Source organism: Alnus glutinosa, chromosome 14, assembly GCF_958979055.1.
Source record: "Alnus glutinosa chromosome 14, dhAlnGlut1.1, whole genome shotgun sequence".
Lineage (NCBI taxonomy): Eukaryota > Viridiplantae > Streptophyta > Magnoliopsida > Fagales > Betulaceae > Alnus > Alnus glutinosa.
Window position 1 is genome coordinate 21977486 of NC_084899.1, and position 12666 is coordinate 21990151.

Genomic DNA, 12666 nt, shown 5'->3' on the forward strand with positions numbered 1-12666 from the left:
CCTCTATGATGCAGTTTCTTCCTCTAAATGGATATTTCCTATGTTGCAATGAAAATCATGATTTAATTTAAAATTTAATAATAATTTTCACTGTCATATCAAAGAATGACCAAATCCCGATAGCCATAAGATATTGTGTAGAGAGTCAGATGACCATCCCGATGGATTTAGAACCCAACTCTCTAAAATTACAACTGTAAAATTAGAAGGGTCTAATTATTTTGCCCGTCACAGTTTGTAATGTTTTTCTATTATAATTAAATACTTTATTAGATTATGTGGTTTGATCCGAAATCAACCGGACCTCTCGATTTTAAAAAGTATTACCGATAATACTAGTGGACATCTGATAGATATAGTTGATCATTCTATTTAATAATTTAATGGTGCGTCACATCAAACCTATCGCAATCGACAAATATCTCCTACGAAATAATATTATTACTTAAAAATAAAAATTAATATAAAAATAGACCAGCTGAGCAGAAATTTATGAGGCCGAAGTATATCAATTCCTTCCACACAATAACAATTCAAATAGTGATCTAAAAAAAAAAAAAAACAATTAAAATAGTGGCTTAGATCAAGTAAAACATGTTATTAAATTTCGTTGTTTTCCATATTATAATCAAGCATAAATTGAGATATCCAGATCTCTATAGAGAAATCAAAACTGCTGTCTTTCCTTTATCAAAAGAGATATGTGATATTTAGTATATTTGGATCATTCTTTTGTCTTTCCATTTTGAAAAACAATAATTAAATTTGTAAGACCTACATAGAACCCACATTTTCCCTTTATCAATAAATGTTGTTGTTTTTTCTTATTAAACAAGCTATTGATATTTTCCAAATCTCCAAGAAATTTTGTTGTATAGGAAAAAAAAATAAAAAACTAAATTTGTTAACATTTTTGCTAAACAACACTTTTTATTTTTACGTTCAATCAAATATATATATTTTTTTAGAACTTCACTTCTAACTCATGAATTTTTACTCATTTTGAAAGAAGGTACGTAAATTATTTAACGTGTCTATTTTTTATAAAGTTTCAATCTCAGTCATCCGTTAGAATTTTTCGTTAAATTCTATAAAAATTTTCAAAATATTCATAATTTTTTTCTTAAAAAAAAAGAAGAAAAAAAATTGCTAGGATTTATGTGTTGGTTAGAATTTAAAGAAATTTGCAAAAACAACCGTGCCTGAATCTTTGAAATTTTTTATAATTTTAAAAAAATAAAAATAAATACAGGGATATTTTATAAATTTTGATAGAATTTAACGAAAAATTATAACTGAGGACTTAGATTGAAACTTTCTGAAAAATAAATACTTTAAATTGAGACGTTTTAAAATTTAAGTACCTTATTTTAAAAGGGGTGAAAATTCAGAAATTATAAGTGAAATTCTCCCCATTGATTTTCAAACAAAAAGAAAAATACACTTAAAAAAAAAAAAGAAAAAAGAAATAAAAAGAAACAAGAGAATAAGGTTCATTGGTCGTTTTCCCCTCGATCCCGTTAGTTATTTTACTTCGTAACCATGAAAGAAACGAAGGTGAGGGAGACGTTTGAGTTGAAAAAAACTAGGTACGCACAAATCCAATCCTTGTAATCTCTCGCACTTAGCTCCTTCTTATTCCTCTTTCTGAAAAGAGAATCGGAAAATCTCATAAAACCCTAACCCTAATTTTGACTCCAACATTGCCTTGGTCAAATTACTGCTCCTTGCCACATCCGTCACTGCTAGCTGCATTTCATGTACATACTAATATGCTATGAATATCTTTTTTTTTTTGTAGTGTTTAGTTGCTAGCAAGTTTTGTGTCATTTGAATTGTGTCAAATTCTTGCTGTGTGTTCATGTTGAGAAGGGGGCTGACCCACTTTGAAATTTACTTCATTTTACTGATGAATGTTTTCAATTCATTTTGTATGTACTCTGCAGTGAATGGTAAAGGGGAAAAAATATGGTGCATTTTTTTTTTAATGCATTTCTATCATTTGGAGACATTTACAGAGAAGTGGAATGGTCGTAGAACTTTTGTTTTGTTAATAGTGTTAGTTGATTTCCTTTTGCTGAATTTTGTACGTGACCTGAATTTTTGTGGGGCTGTGGAAATTGATTATATGATAATGGTCTTGTGTAGAATCTGATATGGGAGCTGGGACCGTTCAAACTTATTCCAATATATATTTGAGCTATGCAAGGTGTTGATTGAGGAGAGAAAAATCTTACAATGGCAGAATATGTAGCTTCACCATCGTGCGTCAAGCTGCATATGCAGAGAAGTTATGTTGAGCAGAGAGGTTGCATTGCCTGGAATTCGCATTTCAGGATAGCTCAAAGGTCTACTTATGCTTATTTGCTTCCTGGCTTATTACCCTGTACTTTTGCCCCGCTATTTTCGTTGGGGTAACTTATTTCATCATTTATTAGTTTTTTTTTTTTTGAAGATCAGAGTGAACAGTTATATATGGAAAATTCTGGTTGTTTATGCAGGCTGCAAGTTCGGTGAGCTTTTTAATGTTCGCCTCATTGAAAAGACAATGAGAACAACAGAAAATAAATTTCGAGTCTTACATACTATTTTCACTTTGCCGAAGTATGAAATGCCTCAACTACATCAAGTAGTTCTATTTGTTGCTGCTGAAAATGTGTTTTATTTGGTCATAAATAATGAGAAAGTTATAGTATTTAAGATTCTAATGTAAAGTGATAGTAATTATTATCTTCTTGCAGAGTTATGTTGCCATTATCAAGGGCGGTTAACACCCTTGATATATGATTCTAAAACTGGAAATTAAACAGCAATGATGTTAATCTCACCCTTCTATTCTATCTTTGCAGTTGTAAGAAGTATTCACATGGAGGCTGTAAGGTTGTCCAGCGCTCAGTGTGGAAAATGTGGGAGCTTAATCATAGTTTATTAAATTTGAAACTAAGTCCCCGTCTCAGGGAGACTTCCTTAAAGTCTACTTGCTTGGGGTCTTTGGTAAATCCTGATGGTGCAACAGCCTCTGATTGGATACCCATTGTTGATCAAGTGCTTCTGATGACCAGTATGTTTCTCACATACACTGCTGGAGTTATTCCTGCTCGGAAGTCTTATGTAAATTGTCCAAACAATATCTACAATGACGATGTGGTCTCTGAAAGCTCAAACACTTCTGGTAGGTAAGGGTAAGCATGTCAAAGATGTCAAGGTTGAAGCATGTTTCCAATACAAGGATGACAAATTTGTTTGCTTCTTTCAAGATAGGAGTGTAATGCATCAAATTTGTGTATTACTTATTTCTCTTAGTTACAAGGGACATCTTACCTTTAATTGCAGTGACATGAAGAACGATGACCGAGTTGATTCAAAGAATGCCTTGGATGTAGTGAAAAGAAAACTTTTGGACTCTGTAAATGCTCTTGAACATGGCCGTAAGTTGGGGGCCAGGATCCTTGAATTTGAAGATCACCATGCCAAGCAACCTTTAAGTTTGAATGCTGTTGCTGAGGGTCCAAGACTGCATTTGCTTTGGGCTTCTTTTCGGCAAGTTGAGGAAGAGGCAGGCACTGTATCCGTTGTTTTCTTTTACTATGGTTACTTTGCATAACTTTTTTACATTAATGGGTGTTGTGGGTTTGTAGTTCCTTGTGGGTTTTTTTGGGTTTCTATGTGGGTTAGCTGAGTTGCTCCTATGTATACTTCCTGTGTACTTGGAGCGCCTTACGCTTTTTTTAATGAAATCTTCTTACTTATAAAAAAAAAACTAGATCAGTCATGCTGGTTTAGAACATGTTATATGGGAACAAAGAAGAAAAAGTTGGCTCAGTATCCTTCTTTTTTCTGTTTAATGGTAAGATAGATAAGTTTCTGCTTATGAGTTTTCTAGAAGTTCTTTCGAGAATGTAATCACAATCATACTTTGTCCAAGTATATATTCATAGGGATTATATGCTTATTTCCTGTGATGTGTCCTAGTGTGTGTGAGGAAGAGAGGGATGGAAGGGCAGAAAAGTATCATTTTCTTCCTTTTGTTAAGAAAGTAGGATATATATATATGTCATTTGCTAATAAAATTTCTAGAAGAAAATATTTGAGGATGTAATAATGCCATACATAAGGTTAGATATTCATAGGGTATGTATGTATATGTAATTACACATATTTCTCTGAATGTGCTATTAGTGGCATGTATGCTTATAGAAGGGATCAGCATGTGTATCGGGTTTATATGGAATACTAATGTTTAACTGAGACTGTGTCCCATGCCAAGAACTCATTCAGTGTTTGGCTGTCCTAGATATTTGACTGATATTTGTGAGTATGTGGCTGATACTTCATAAAATTACTTAAAGTTTGACTCTATCTGATATTTCATTGATCCTCCTAAGCAGATATGAATGAAACCTTGAAGGCTTGAAAGTTAGAATGCAAGATTAAGCATGATATCAACAGTCCACATCACAATTTGATCCTAATCTTTATGTCTGACATTGCATCTCCTCGTGATTTTCCAAATTCTTTGATTTTTTTTGCCTTTTTCCTTTTTTTACAGAAGCTGATGTTGCAATACAAGTCAAAACTTGCCCCCTCTTTCAACATTTTGTATGCTAATAACTAGTCCTAAACTGCCAGAGTTGATAACATCAGTCTTCCTTGTGTCAAATTTAGAGACGTGAACTAGGGGAAAATAGTCAGCATAGAGGAGCAGCTTTTGCTATCAAGTAGGAAGACACATGTAAAGTTAAGAGTGACCCCAAGCATCTTACTTGAACTCCATAAGAATGAAGAGTGGCTGAGATTGTCAATTCAACTCTTCCTTCTGCAATATTGGACTATCAAATATTTGAAAGAGAAATATTTAATACTTTTAGTCCTTTGAATTTATTTCTGCAATTTTCTGATTAAATGCTTTGAATTTTATTTTTCAGGTGAATAAAATCTCACAAATTTCAGAAATGGCTAATATGGACAATTGTCTGGCAATTTTTCCTGAAATCATGCAAAAATGCTGTCAGCCTATATGCATGACATGGCTGGAAAAGGAGCTTCACCTCAAAGAGAGTGATACTAACAAGGTAGTTTGGGAAACTAAATGTATTGCTTTGTATTTCGTTATAATTAGCATGTTGGATGAAATGCCTTTGTTGTTCCCCACCTTGTCAGGCACTCGCCTCTCTGATATTGGAAAGGTTAAAAGGGGATGACACAGTTTTACAGAACATCAAAAAGTCAGGCAAAGAAGATTTATATGCGGAATTTTTGTGCTTTCTAAGTTTTGGTTCTCTCAGGTAAATTCAGTTATTAGTGACTGTTGTCTTTGGTTGTTTCTCTTCTAAAGAAGTTAACCAATTACTGCTATTGTACCATGTTATTGAATATTTCTTGTTTAAGTTCTCTTTTTGGTATTCCATTTATCCACAGCAAATTCGATCAAGCATTTTGTAGAATACACCCTCCCTTAATTATGATTGTCTTGAGAAAGCACTAATTTTAAGAAGTGACATTAATGGCTTCAACCATCTACTTTTGTTTATTTCTTTTCATTATTACCTTCAAAATCGGATTAGGTTTTATTGTGTATAATGAAAGATGGTGTTGTGGTAAAAATATAAAAATTTAAATGTTATTGGCTGTGGACAATATTTTGGGACAGCCAAAAATAGAAATACGGACTATAAATATGGGACCGAGGGAGTGTGATTTTTCTGGGTACGTTCAATGGCGACACATGCTACCGGCTAGAAAGAAAAAGGACACATGCAATCTTCATGTGTCTCACATACAAGAAGGCTACTTGAAGTTACTTATCAAAAAAAAGAAGGCTACTTGAAGTTCTTAGATTTGTGCTTTGTTAGAACATCTTGTGAAATTTGGTAAATCTAGGTGTCCAGAGGATGTAAGACTTAATTGTGTCTCATAGCATATTAATTGACTCCCAACAACCACCGGCAGCATAGTAAGCCCACATTATGGTGTATGACCACCTTATATACCTTCCTTTCTAGCTTGAAAGCCTTCCTACCTGACTAGCTGATCTCTCACAAAGTTGATTTAAAACTATTTAGTTATCTTCCCGTCACAAGTAACTGTCTGAATGGCATTATCTCATCTTCCCTCCCACTCCACCAGTCAAAACATGAAGGAAGACCTTCTGAAATAGGAAACTGATTATGATAGTATTAATTACCAAGGAATGTACTTGTTTTCATTACATTTTCTAAACTTTGTTGGGATCTAAAATATGCAGTAACATGCGTATTTTTTTTATGTGATACTCAGTTTTCTATGTTATTGTTATGACTACTATTTTTTGCATTTGAATATGGGTATATAGTTGGTATTTTTAGAGCTTCGGATCCTTAGGTCTCCTTGAATGACCACATTGTAATAGACATTCTAGGAACAGGGAAAATCTGTAAAATGAATGTCAGGAGCCCATTTGTTAAAACAGGTGGTTTTCAAACTCTCGCTTGACCCTCTCCTCTTGATTCTCTCTCCTTTTTTTAGCTGAAAACATGTCTAAATCAAGTATAGTAACGGAGGTAACACATAGTGTCGGTATTAAAAGTAGGATTGCCTAAAGACTTGCTGATAATGTCTTATGAGATCATTTGCTAGAATTACTTTGGTAGCTACTGTATAACGTCTCAGATGCTTGCCATGCTTTGACCTGCATGTTTGTGCCGCAATTTATCATACTGCCACATATTTGTGTTACATATTATTTTGTTGCTTGTTTCGAGTACATTTAGTGGAGGTTTTGAAATTAATGTCACAGCTTGCTTTTGCATTCCATTTTTTTAACCTAACTGTATCTGATATTTTCACCCTTAATGTGCCTTCATTTGCCTTTTAACAGGGAGGGCTGCTGTTATGACAATAGCTTATTTATTTTGCACGGAATTTCCATATTGGAAGATTTGGTGATAACATTAGCTGATGGGATTGCAAGCATATTTTTGGAGCTTATTTCTGTTGATGGCAATTTGTCAAATGAAATGAATAGACTGGGTCTGGCATTATGTACTTTGTCAACCCGGGCACTCCAAAAACTACGCAATGAGGTAATGTTTGTGAGCTTAGAAGAGTGAGTCTTCTTCTGACTCTGTAATTTAGTATTTGATGGGCAAGATTGTAGCCGTGGCAATGCATTTTATATTCCAACTTTTCTTTTTTGAAACATATTTTCAATTTAATTTTTCCCTACATGAGCTAGTTATTGGTCAGAGTACTAGAGTTCATTTAACTATGGCTAGAGTATTCTGCTCCCTCTATAATGTTGTGATGCATTGAGTGTGCTGAGTTTATTGACCTACTACTTGGGCAACAGGCAGGTTCATAGTTCAGACATATGACAATACATCCTTTAGATAGAACTCTGCTGAATCCAATTAAATCTTATGTCCTTAACTACTTCCGGATAGGCGTTGTCACTGTACTTGAGGCTGTATTTGTATTTGTATTTTTTTTTTTATCATTTCATCTGCTCTTCAGTCATCTCTCACCACCTTGACCCGTTCTCTTTGAGCATCTCTCTTTCTCTACCCTTCCACCCCCACTTCCTTTTTTTGGTTACTACAGAAGTCTTCTCCTGGTTTTACCTTAACCCAACCTACCTGTTGCTGCAAATTGGCTGTTATTGCCTCTAAAAGAGCCGACAACTTTTCCTTCTTTTATGCCCTTGTGCTACCTTACAATTTTCATAAATTTGTAAGGTCTTATACTGCTACATATATGTGCTGGAAACAACTGGGTTCTGTTCCTGCTACATTTCACTAGGGCTGTTTAGTAAATAAGGATTATAGGAGAGAACTGTTACTTACATATCTTATAGTGTTATGTGTGTGTGTGTGTGTTCAAGGTTTGGTTGCTGAAATTTTGGGTTGTGGGTGGGGGTACATCTCAGCGGAGCTATATAGGTGAAGTATAGTTATATAGTAATTTTTGTCATTTTGTATACTTAATATATTTTTTGGGTTTTGGAGGCTGAGAAAAATGAATTCTTTTCCTGGAAAAAGGAGGGGGGTAGGTCATCGGTGGGAAGGGGGAGAAGGTATGAGATTTCACATTGTTTAGGAAAGGTTAATGTAATATGGAAAGCAAAACTTCAATTTTTTTTGAATTTTTTTTTTATATTGTGTTATATTACTATTGGCTATATGGATTTTCAGCCAAAAAGTCCCTCACGACTCATAAGCATGCTTCTTTTAATAGGTGGCTTTGAACCAGTGGCTGTTTCAAAATGTGGAGGCAATTGTATCAATGTACGAGGATCGCTTTGACCTATGCAACCTGAAGAGCCAAATCGTTGAGGTACCAAGAAATAGCCAGACACAGAATTATAGTTGGTGGAAGAGGCTTACCCTTCAAAAATCTGAAACTGTGTCATCTCAAATGCATCAGATTTTGATAAGCCAATTTTCCATGTCTGTAAAGCGGACCAAGGAATTGAGGGGCCTGAAAGGATGGTATGTTCCTTCTCTTTGCCCCAGATCTTTTGGCCCTTTTATCCATAAACACACAGTTGCAACCATCAGTGGGAAATGCACTGTTGCTTGAAATAACCTTGAAATTGTTGGAGATGCCAGAAATTAGCCACTCTTGTCATTCATTTTTATTTTACCACTTAACATTGATGGCAACAAGAATTCTTGATTCTGTGCTTGTTAATCCATGACGGAGAGTTGTTTTTAATAGGCTGCTTTGGACTAAAAGAGGCTGGATTAAGATGAGATTTGCTGTGAAGTATAGTGTGACCCTCTCATTCTAGTTATACTTGCCTGAGTATATTAACAAGAGGATTTATCATGCACTGGCGAGGTTCATGGATTTGAAAACTTTCTAGGCTGGATGGAAAACTTTTTAGACATGCTGCATTAGGGAAATTATTGAGGTGACCCAATACATCGTTTGTTGGTGGATTTCAGATCTAGAAAGTTTTATCATGTCTAGAGTTGACCTGGGATAGTGCCAGTGAGAGGACACTAGTTGGGGCTTGCATAGGTACTCGTGGAAGACCAGCGACTTCATGAAGAAAAAGTTGATTTCATTGGATTAATTATCCTGCTTTAATTTTTAATGGGGTTTTAACTGCTTGAGGGAGCAGGTCATGATTTGTGTACCCCAAAGGGTTTTGAAGGAAACTTTGTGCTTTCAGTTTCTCTGACCAATATATACTTATCAACAAAAAAAAAAAGAAAAAAAAAAAGAAAAGAAGTTTCTTTGACCAATATCAGATGAGCCCAGCTCATGGTCACTTGATTCTGTTACAATTCTGTTCTAATGTAAATCCCTTTAGGAGATTATGGGAGTGGTCTTTTGGGCAAGAGTACTGTGCCAACTTTAGAAATAAATACGTCTATATGTACATGCACCTATGTAGTATCTATGCAATTTAAGAAAACTACTGATAATTCCTTAAAGCTGGAGCAAATGACAGAACTCGGTACCCTTCCAATTTATTTTTTGCTACCTTCTTCAAATATTATTGCTTCTTCATAGGTGGTTCTGTAGTCAAATAAGATGGGTTTGCCTTCTTAATACTGTTAAATTTATGTGTTGCAGGAGATATTACTTCAGCCTATTGCTTGAGTTATCTGACATCAGCATGCCCTTGATTAGAGCTGTAATTGACAAAGTCAGCAATGCCATCTCGTTCTTTCTAGTTTGCTTGATTGGGAGGTCATTAGGACTCATCTATACTGGAATTAGGCAGTCACTGCGATGGAAGTGATTATGTAAAAGGGACGTTTTTGTTGTTTATTGCAATTTCCCTTCACACAAGTTTTTGCCTCAGAAGAATGTGACTTAGAACTTTCAGATTGAAATCTTCAATTCTTTTGCCCGGGCCTTTTGAGGCTTCCCTTATATCCCATCGATTAATAAATTTGAGAATCTGAATCAAATCTGAGGTTGCCATCATTTTTGGTAAAATTGGTATCAAATGGACCCTATTCCAGCTTGTGAGAATTAACTGGAAGTTAAATAATGAGGCATGAAAGCATGAAACCTATCTAGTTTGGTTTCATGCTGTATCATCCTCAGACCAAATTATCCTTCTAAGACTTTTATTCCAGTAAATATGTAGTAATTTTCTTTTAATGAATGAGTTTGGGGAGATGTGTCGGTTCTACATCTTCCTTACAAGCTTACGTAGCAGTTCATATGATTGACAAGTGGCACAATATGAGCTATTTCATGGATATGATTTTATTTTGTTGTATCTATTGATATACATGATGTCACGTCATTTAAAAATTATGTCGTGATAACATATCTATCACGTGACATCATGTACATCGTTAAATATAATAAAATAAAATTCTGATCATAAAATGGTTCCAGGTTCCTCTAACCCTCGGAGGAAAGGGAGGACCATGTCTTCAACTTTTCATTATTAATTTGGAACACAAAGTGATGATTAAATGGTAGTTAGCTAATCATCTCCTAGTGTATCTAATCAATTGTCCGTCTCACCATATATGTCAATAATAATTGTGCCTAAATTGGTGCTATGTGTTCCTTACGTGCAATTTATGAGAAAATGACAGGCACCTATGCCTATGCTATTACTTTTCAAAAGACCACAAAAGCAAAAGTTCATTTGGGTAGATAATCTTTGTGCCCTACCATCTCACATGATAATCTCTTTTGTTTAAGAAACTTCTGATTTATATATAACACTAATCAATTCATGGTGTCCACACCTTTCTATAAAAGCAAGTTCCCCATTTGAGGCTACACCTTTTAACTTCATGGCCTAATTTCAAGGAGTACAATTGCATGTATCCCCTCCTTTGCTTTTTTTTCTTCTTCTTTTTTTCTTTTTTCTTCTTTTTTCCTTTTTTTTCTTCCCCCTTTTTTTTATTTATTTTTTTATTTTTTATGGGTGTTATAGTTGGTTCAACTGGTAAAGTCTCTTGTTTATTGAACAAGAGATCAATTATTGAATCTCATCTAAACTAAGAGAGAGAGAGAGTGCTACCTCCTGTTGTATAGCTAGCTCATATGCCTAATTGATCTCTAATGGACCCAAAAATTATTAAAGAAGTGTCATTAGAATCTCAAAGATTATGCAGTACAAGCAAGCAATCTAACTTATATGTGAAAGTCTATAGACCAACCCTGTGGGGTTTGGAAGAGCAATGTGTTTTGAAAGATGTTTTATTTATTGATTTATTTTTGTGTGTGTTTTGATGTGATATAAAGATGAAAACGTTTTGGGTTGTTTGTTTTGAAAATAAAAAATAAAAGCGAGAAAGAGAATGATTGAACAAACAAAGCCATAGCTTTTAGTTTGAAAGGGCTTTCTAAATGCTAGAAACGATTTTTATTTAGGCTTCTAAATGCAAAACCAAACAAGCTTATAGCGTAGTTTTCATTGAGAAGCTTAAGCTAAGAAAATTTGCAGAGAAAGATGGAAAGCACATGAAAAGAGGAGGAAAAAGGCCTGATTTCAGGTTGATGAACCATCACTATCCCAACCCTAGAAAAAAAAAATAATAAAAAAAAAAAGAAAAAGAAAAAGAAAAAGGGTTTTGTACACTAAATTCTATGATAAGGAAGGAGGATATCTTTCACCATCCAAAATTTGGATACAAAAATAAAATACCTTTTTTATGTATCATTGTTGTTAAGGTGTACAAGCAAATAGAAAATATTAAATATGTTTGAAATTATTTTTGGTTTTGTGTGTGGACCACAAAGGTGGTCTTGTCCCCTTTCCAATCTTTAAGATCAAACTTTATTGCATGATTGCCTGGTGAAAGAAACACAACATGAGAGCAGTCAGGCAAATGGAACTGTAGTGATTTGATGTCGATTATGAAATCTTGATATGCAATCCATTTCATTGAAGAAAAAAAATAAAGAAAAAGAAATTAAAGGAGATCTCTCTTTTATGGATTCTTCCTTCAACCTTGTGGGTTCATATGTCAATTATCCACTAAAAAAAGTGTGTAGGTTCACGTGTCAATTATCATCGCTACAAAAAATAAAAATTAAAGAAAATTTTTTACTTAATCTATCTTAATTGTTTCTGTTTTTGTAATTACTTTTTTAAATTTTAAAAACTCTCAATTTGGGGTATTTATTTTTCAATTTTATCTTCCCGTCAAATCGTGTCAAAATTTTCAAAATACCATTTATCTTTAAAGTATATATATATCAAATTCGGTTAAATTCTAAGTAATGCCTAAATAATATTTTCAAACGGGTTTTATTTCTTCTTTTTCTTTTTCTAAATAATATTCATATTTCAATTACAAGAACTGAGTCATGACCAATTCGAGGAATCAAATGATCGAGGTGTGTACGTTCAACAAAGTTTGCATTGTCCTGTCGCTTGTCGGCATACGTACAACAAGCATGCACGTAGAAGGTGCTGCTCAGATTATTGCTGGAAATTGATTAAACTTGGTGTTTTGGCGAAAAATATTTATGAAAAAAAATATAAATTTTTCTTTTTTTTTTCTTTTTTTTTTTTTTTGTGTTTGTGTGTTTGGTGAGACCGAAAAATGATAGTCAAATTGAAAATATTTTATGTTTGATTGAAAAAACTTCTTTAGTTTCGAAAAATGATTTCCATTTTAAAATTTGTAAATTATTTTTCGAGTTTAAGTTTTTTATTCTCAATCCGTCATGCCACTGGCGGCCGTTTTTCGCCATCAC

At 33.9% G+C, this 12666-nt stretch overlaps 1 protein-coding gene across 5 annotated transcripts; it reads left to right on the plus strand.

The window, feature by feature from the left end:
- The first annotated feature begins 1488 nt into the window (after positions 1-1488).
- Positions 1489-9864, plus strand: LOC133858051 (uncharacterized). Of its 5 annotated transcripts, none has more exons than XM_062293472.1 (9): positions 1489-1589; positions 2149-2414; positions 2850-3176; positions 3334-3556; positions 4926-5072; positions 5161-5285; positions 6857-7061; positions 8212-8465; positions 9562-9864. In XM_062293472.1, the coding sequence occupies exons 2-9, from the start codon at positions 2239-2241 to the stop codon at positions 9728-9730; spliced, it is 1626 nt and encodes a 541-aa protein (XP_062149456.1). In that variant the 5' UTR covers positions 1489-1589; positions 2149-2238; the 3' UTR covers positions 9731-9864. The 5 variants fall into 5 exon arrangements, with proteins under 5 accessions (XP_062149456.1, XP_062149458.1, XP_062149455.1 ...); XM_062293474.1 differs by having other exon boundaries at positions 2149-2348; XM_062293471.1 differs by lacking the exon at positions 1489-1589 and adding an exon at positions 1597-1760.
- Positions 9865-12666: the final 2802 nt, after the last annotated feature.

Excerpts from the sequence above, each read along its gene's own strand:
- LOC133858051 (XM_062293472.1), top strand. The coding sequence starts at position 2,239 with ATGGCAGAATATGTAGCTTCACCATCGTGCGTCAAGCTGCATATGCAG. Across the intron at positions 5,286-6,856 it reads CTAAGTTTTGGTTCTCTCAG|GGAGGGCTGCTGTTATGACA; the intron begins GTAAATTCAGTT and ends GCCTTTTAACAG. Across the intron at positions 8,466-9,561 it reads TTGAGGGGCCTGAAAGGATG|GAGATATTACTTCAGCCTAT; the intron begins GTATGTTCCTTC and ends TATGTGTTGCAG.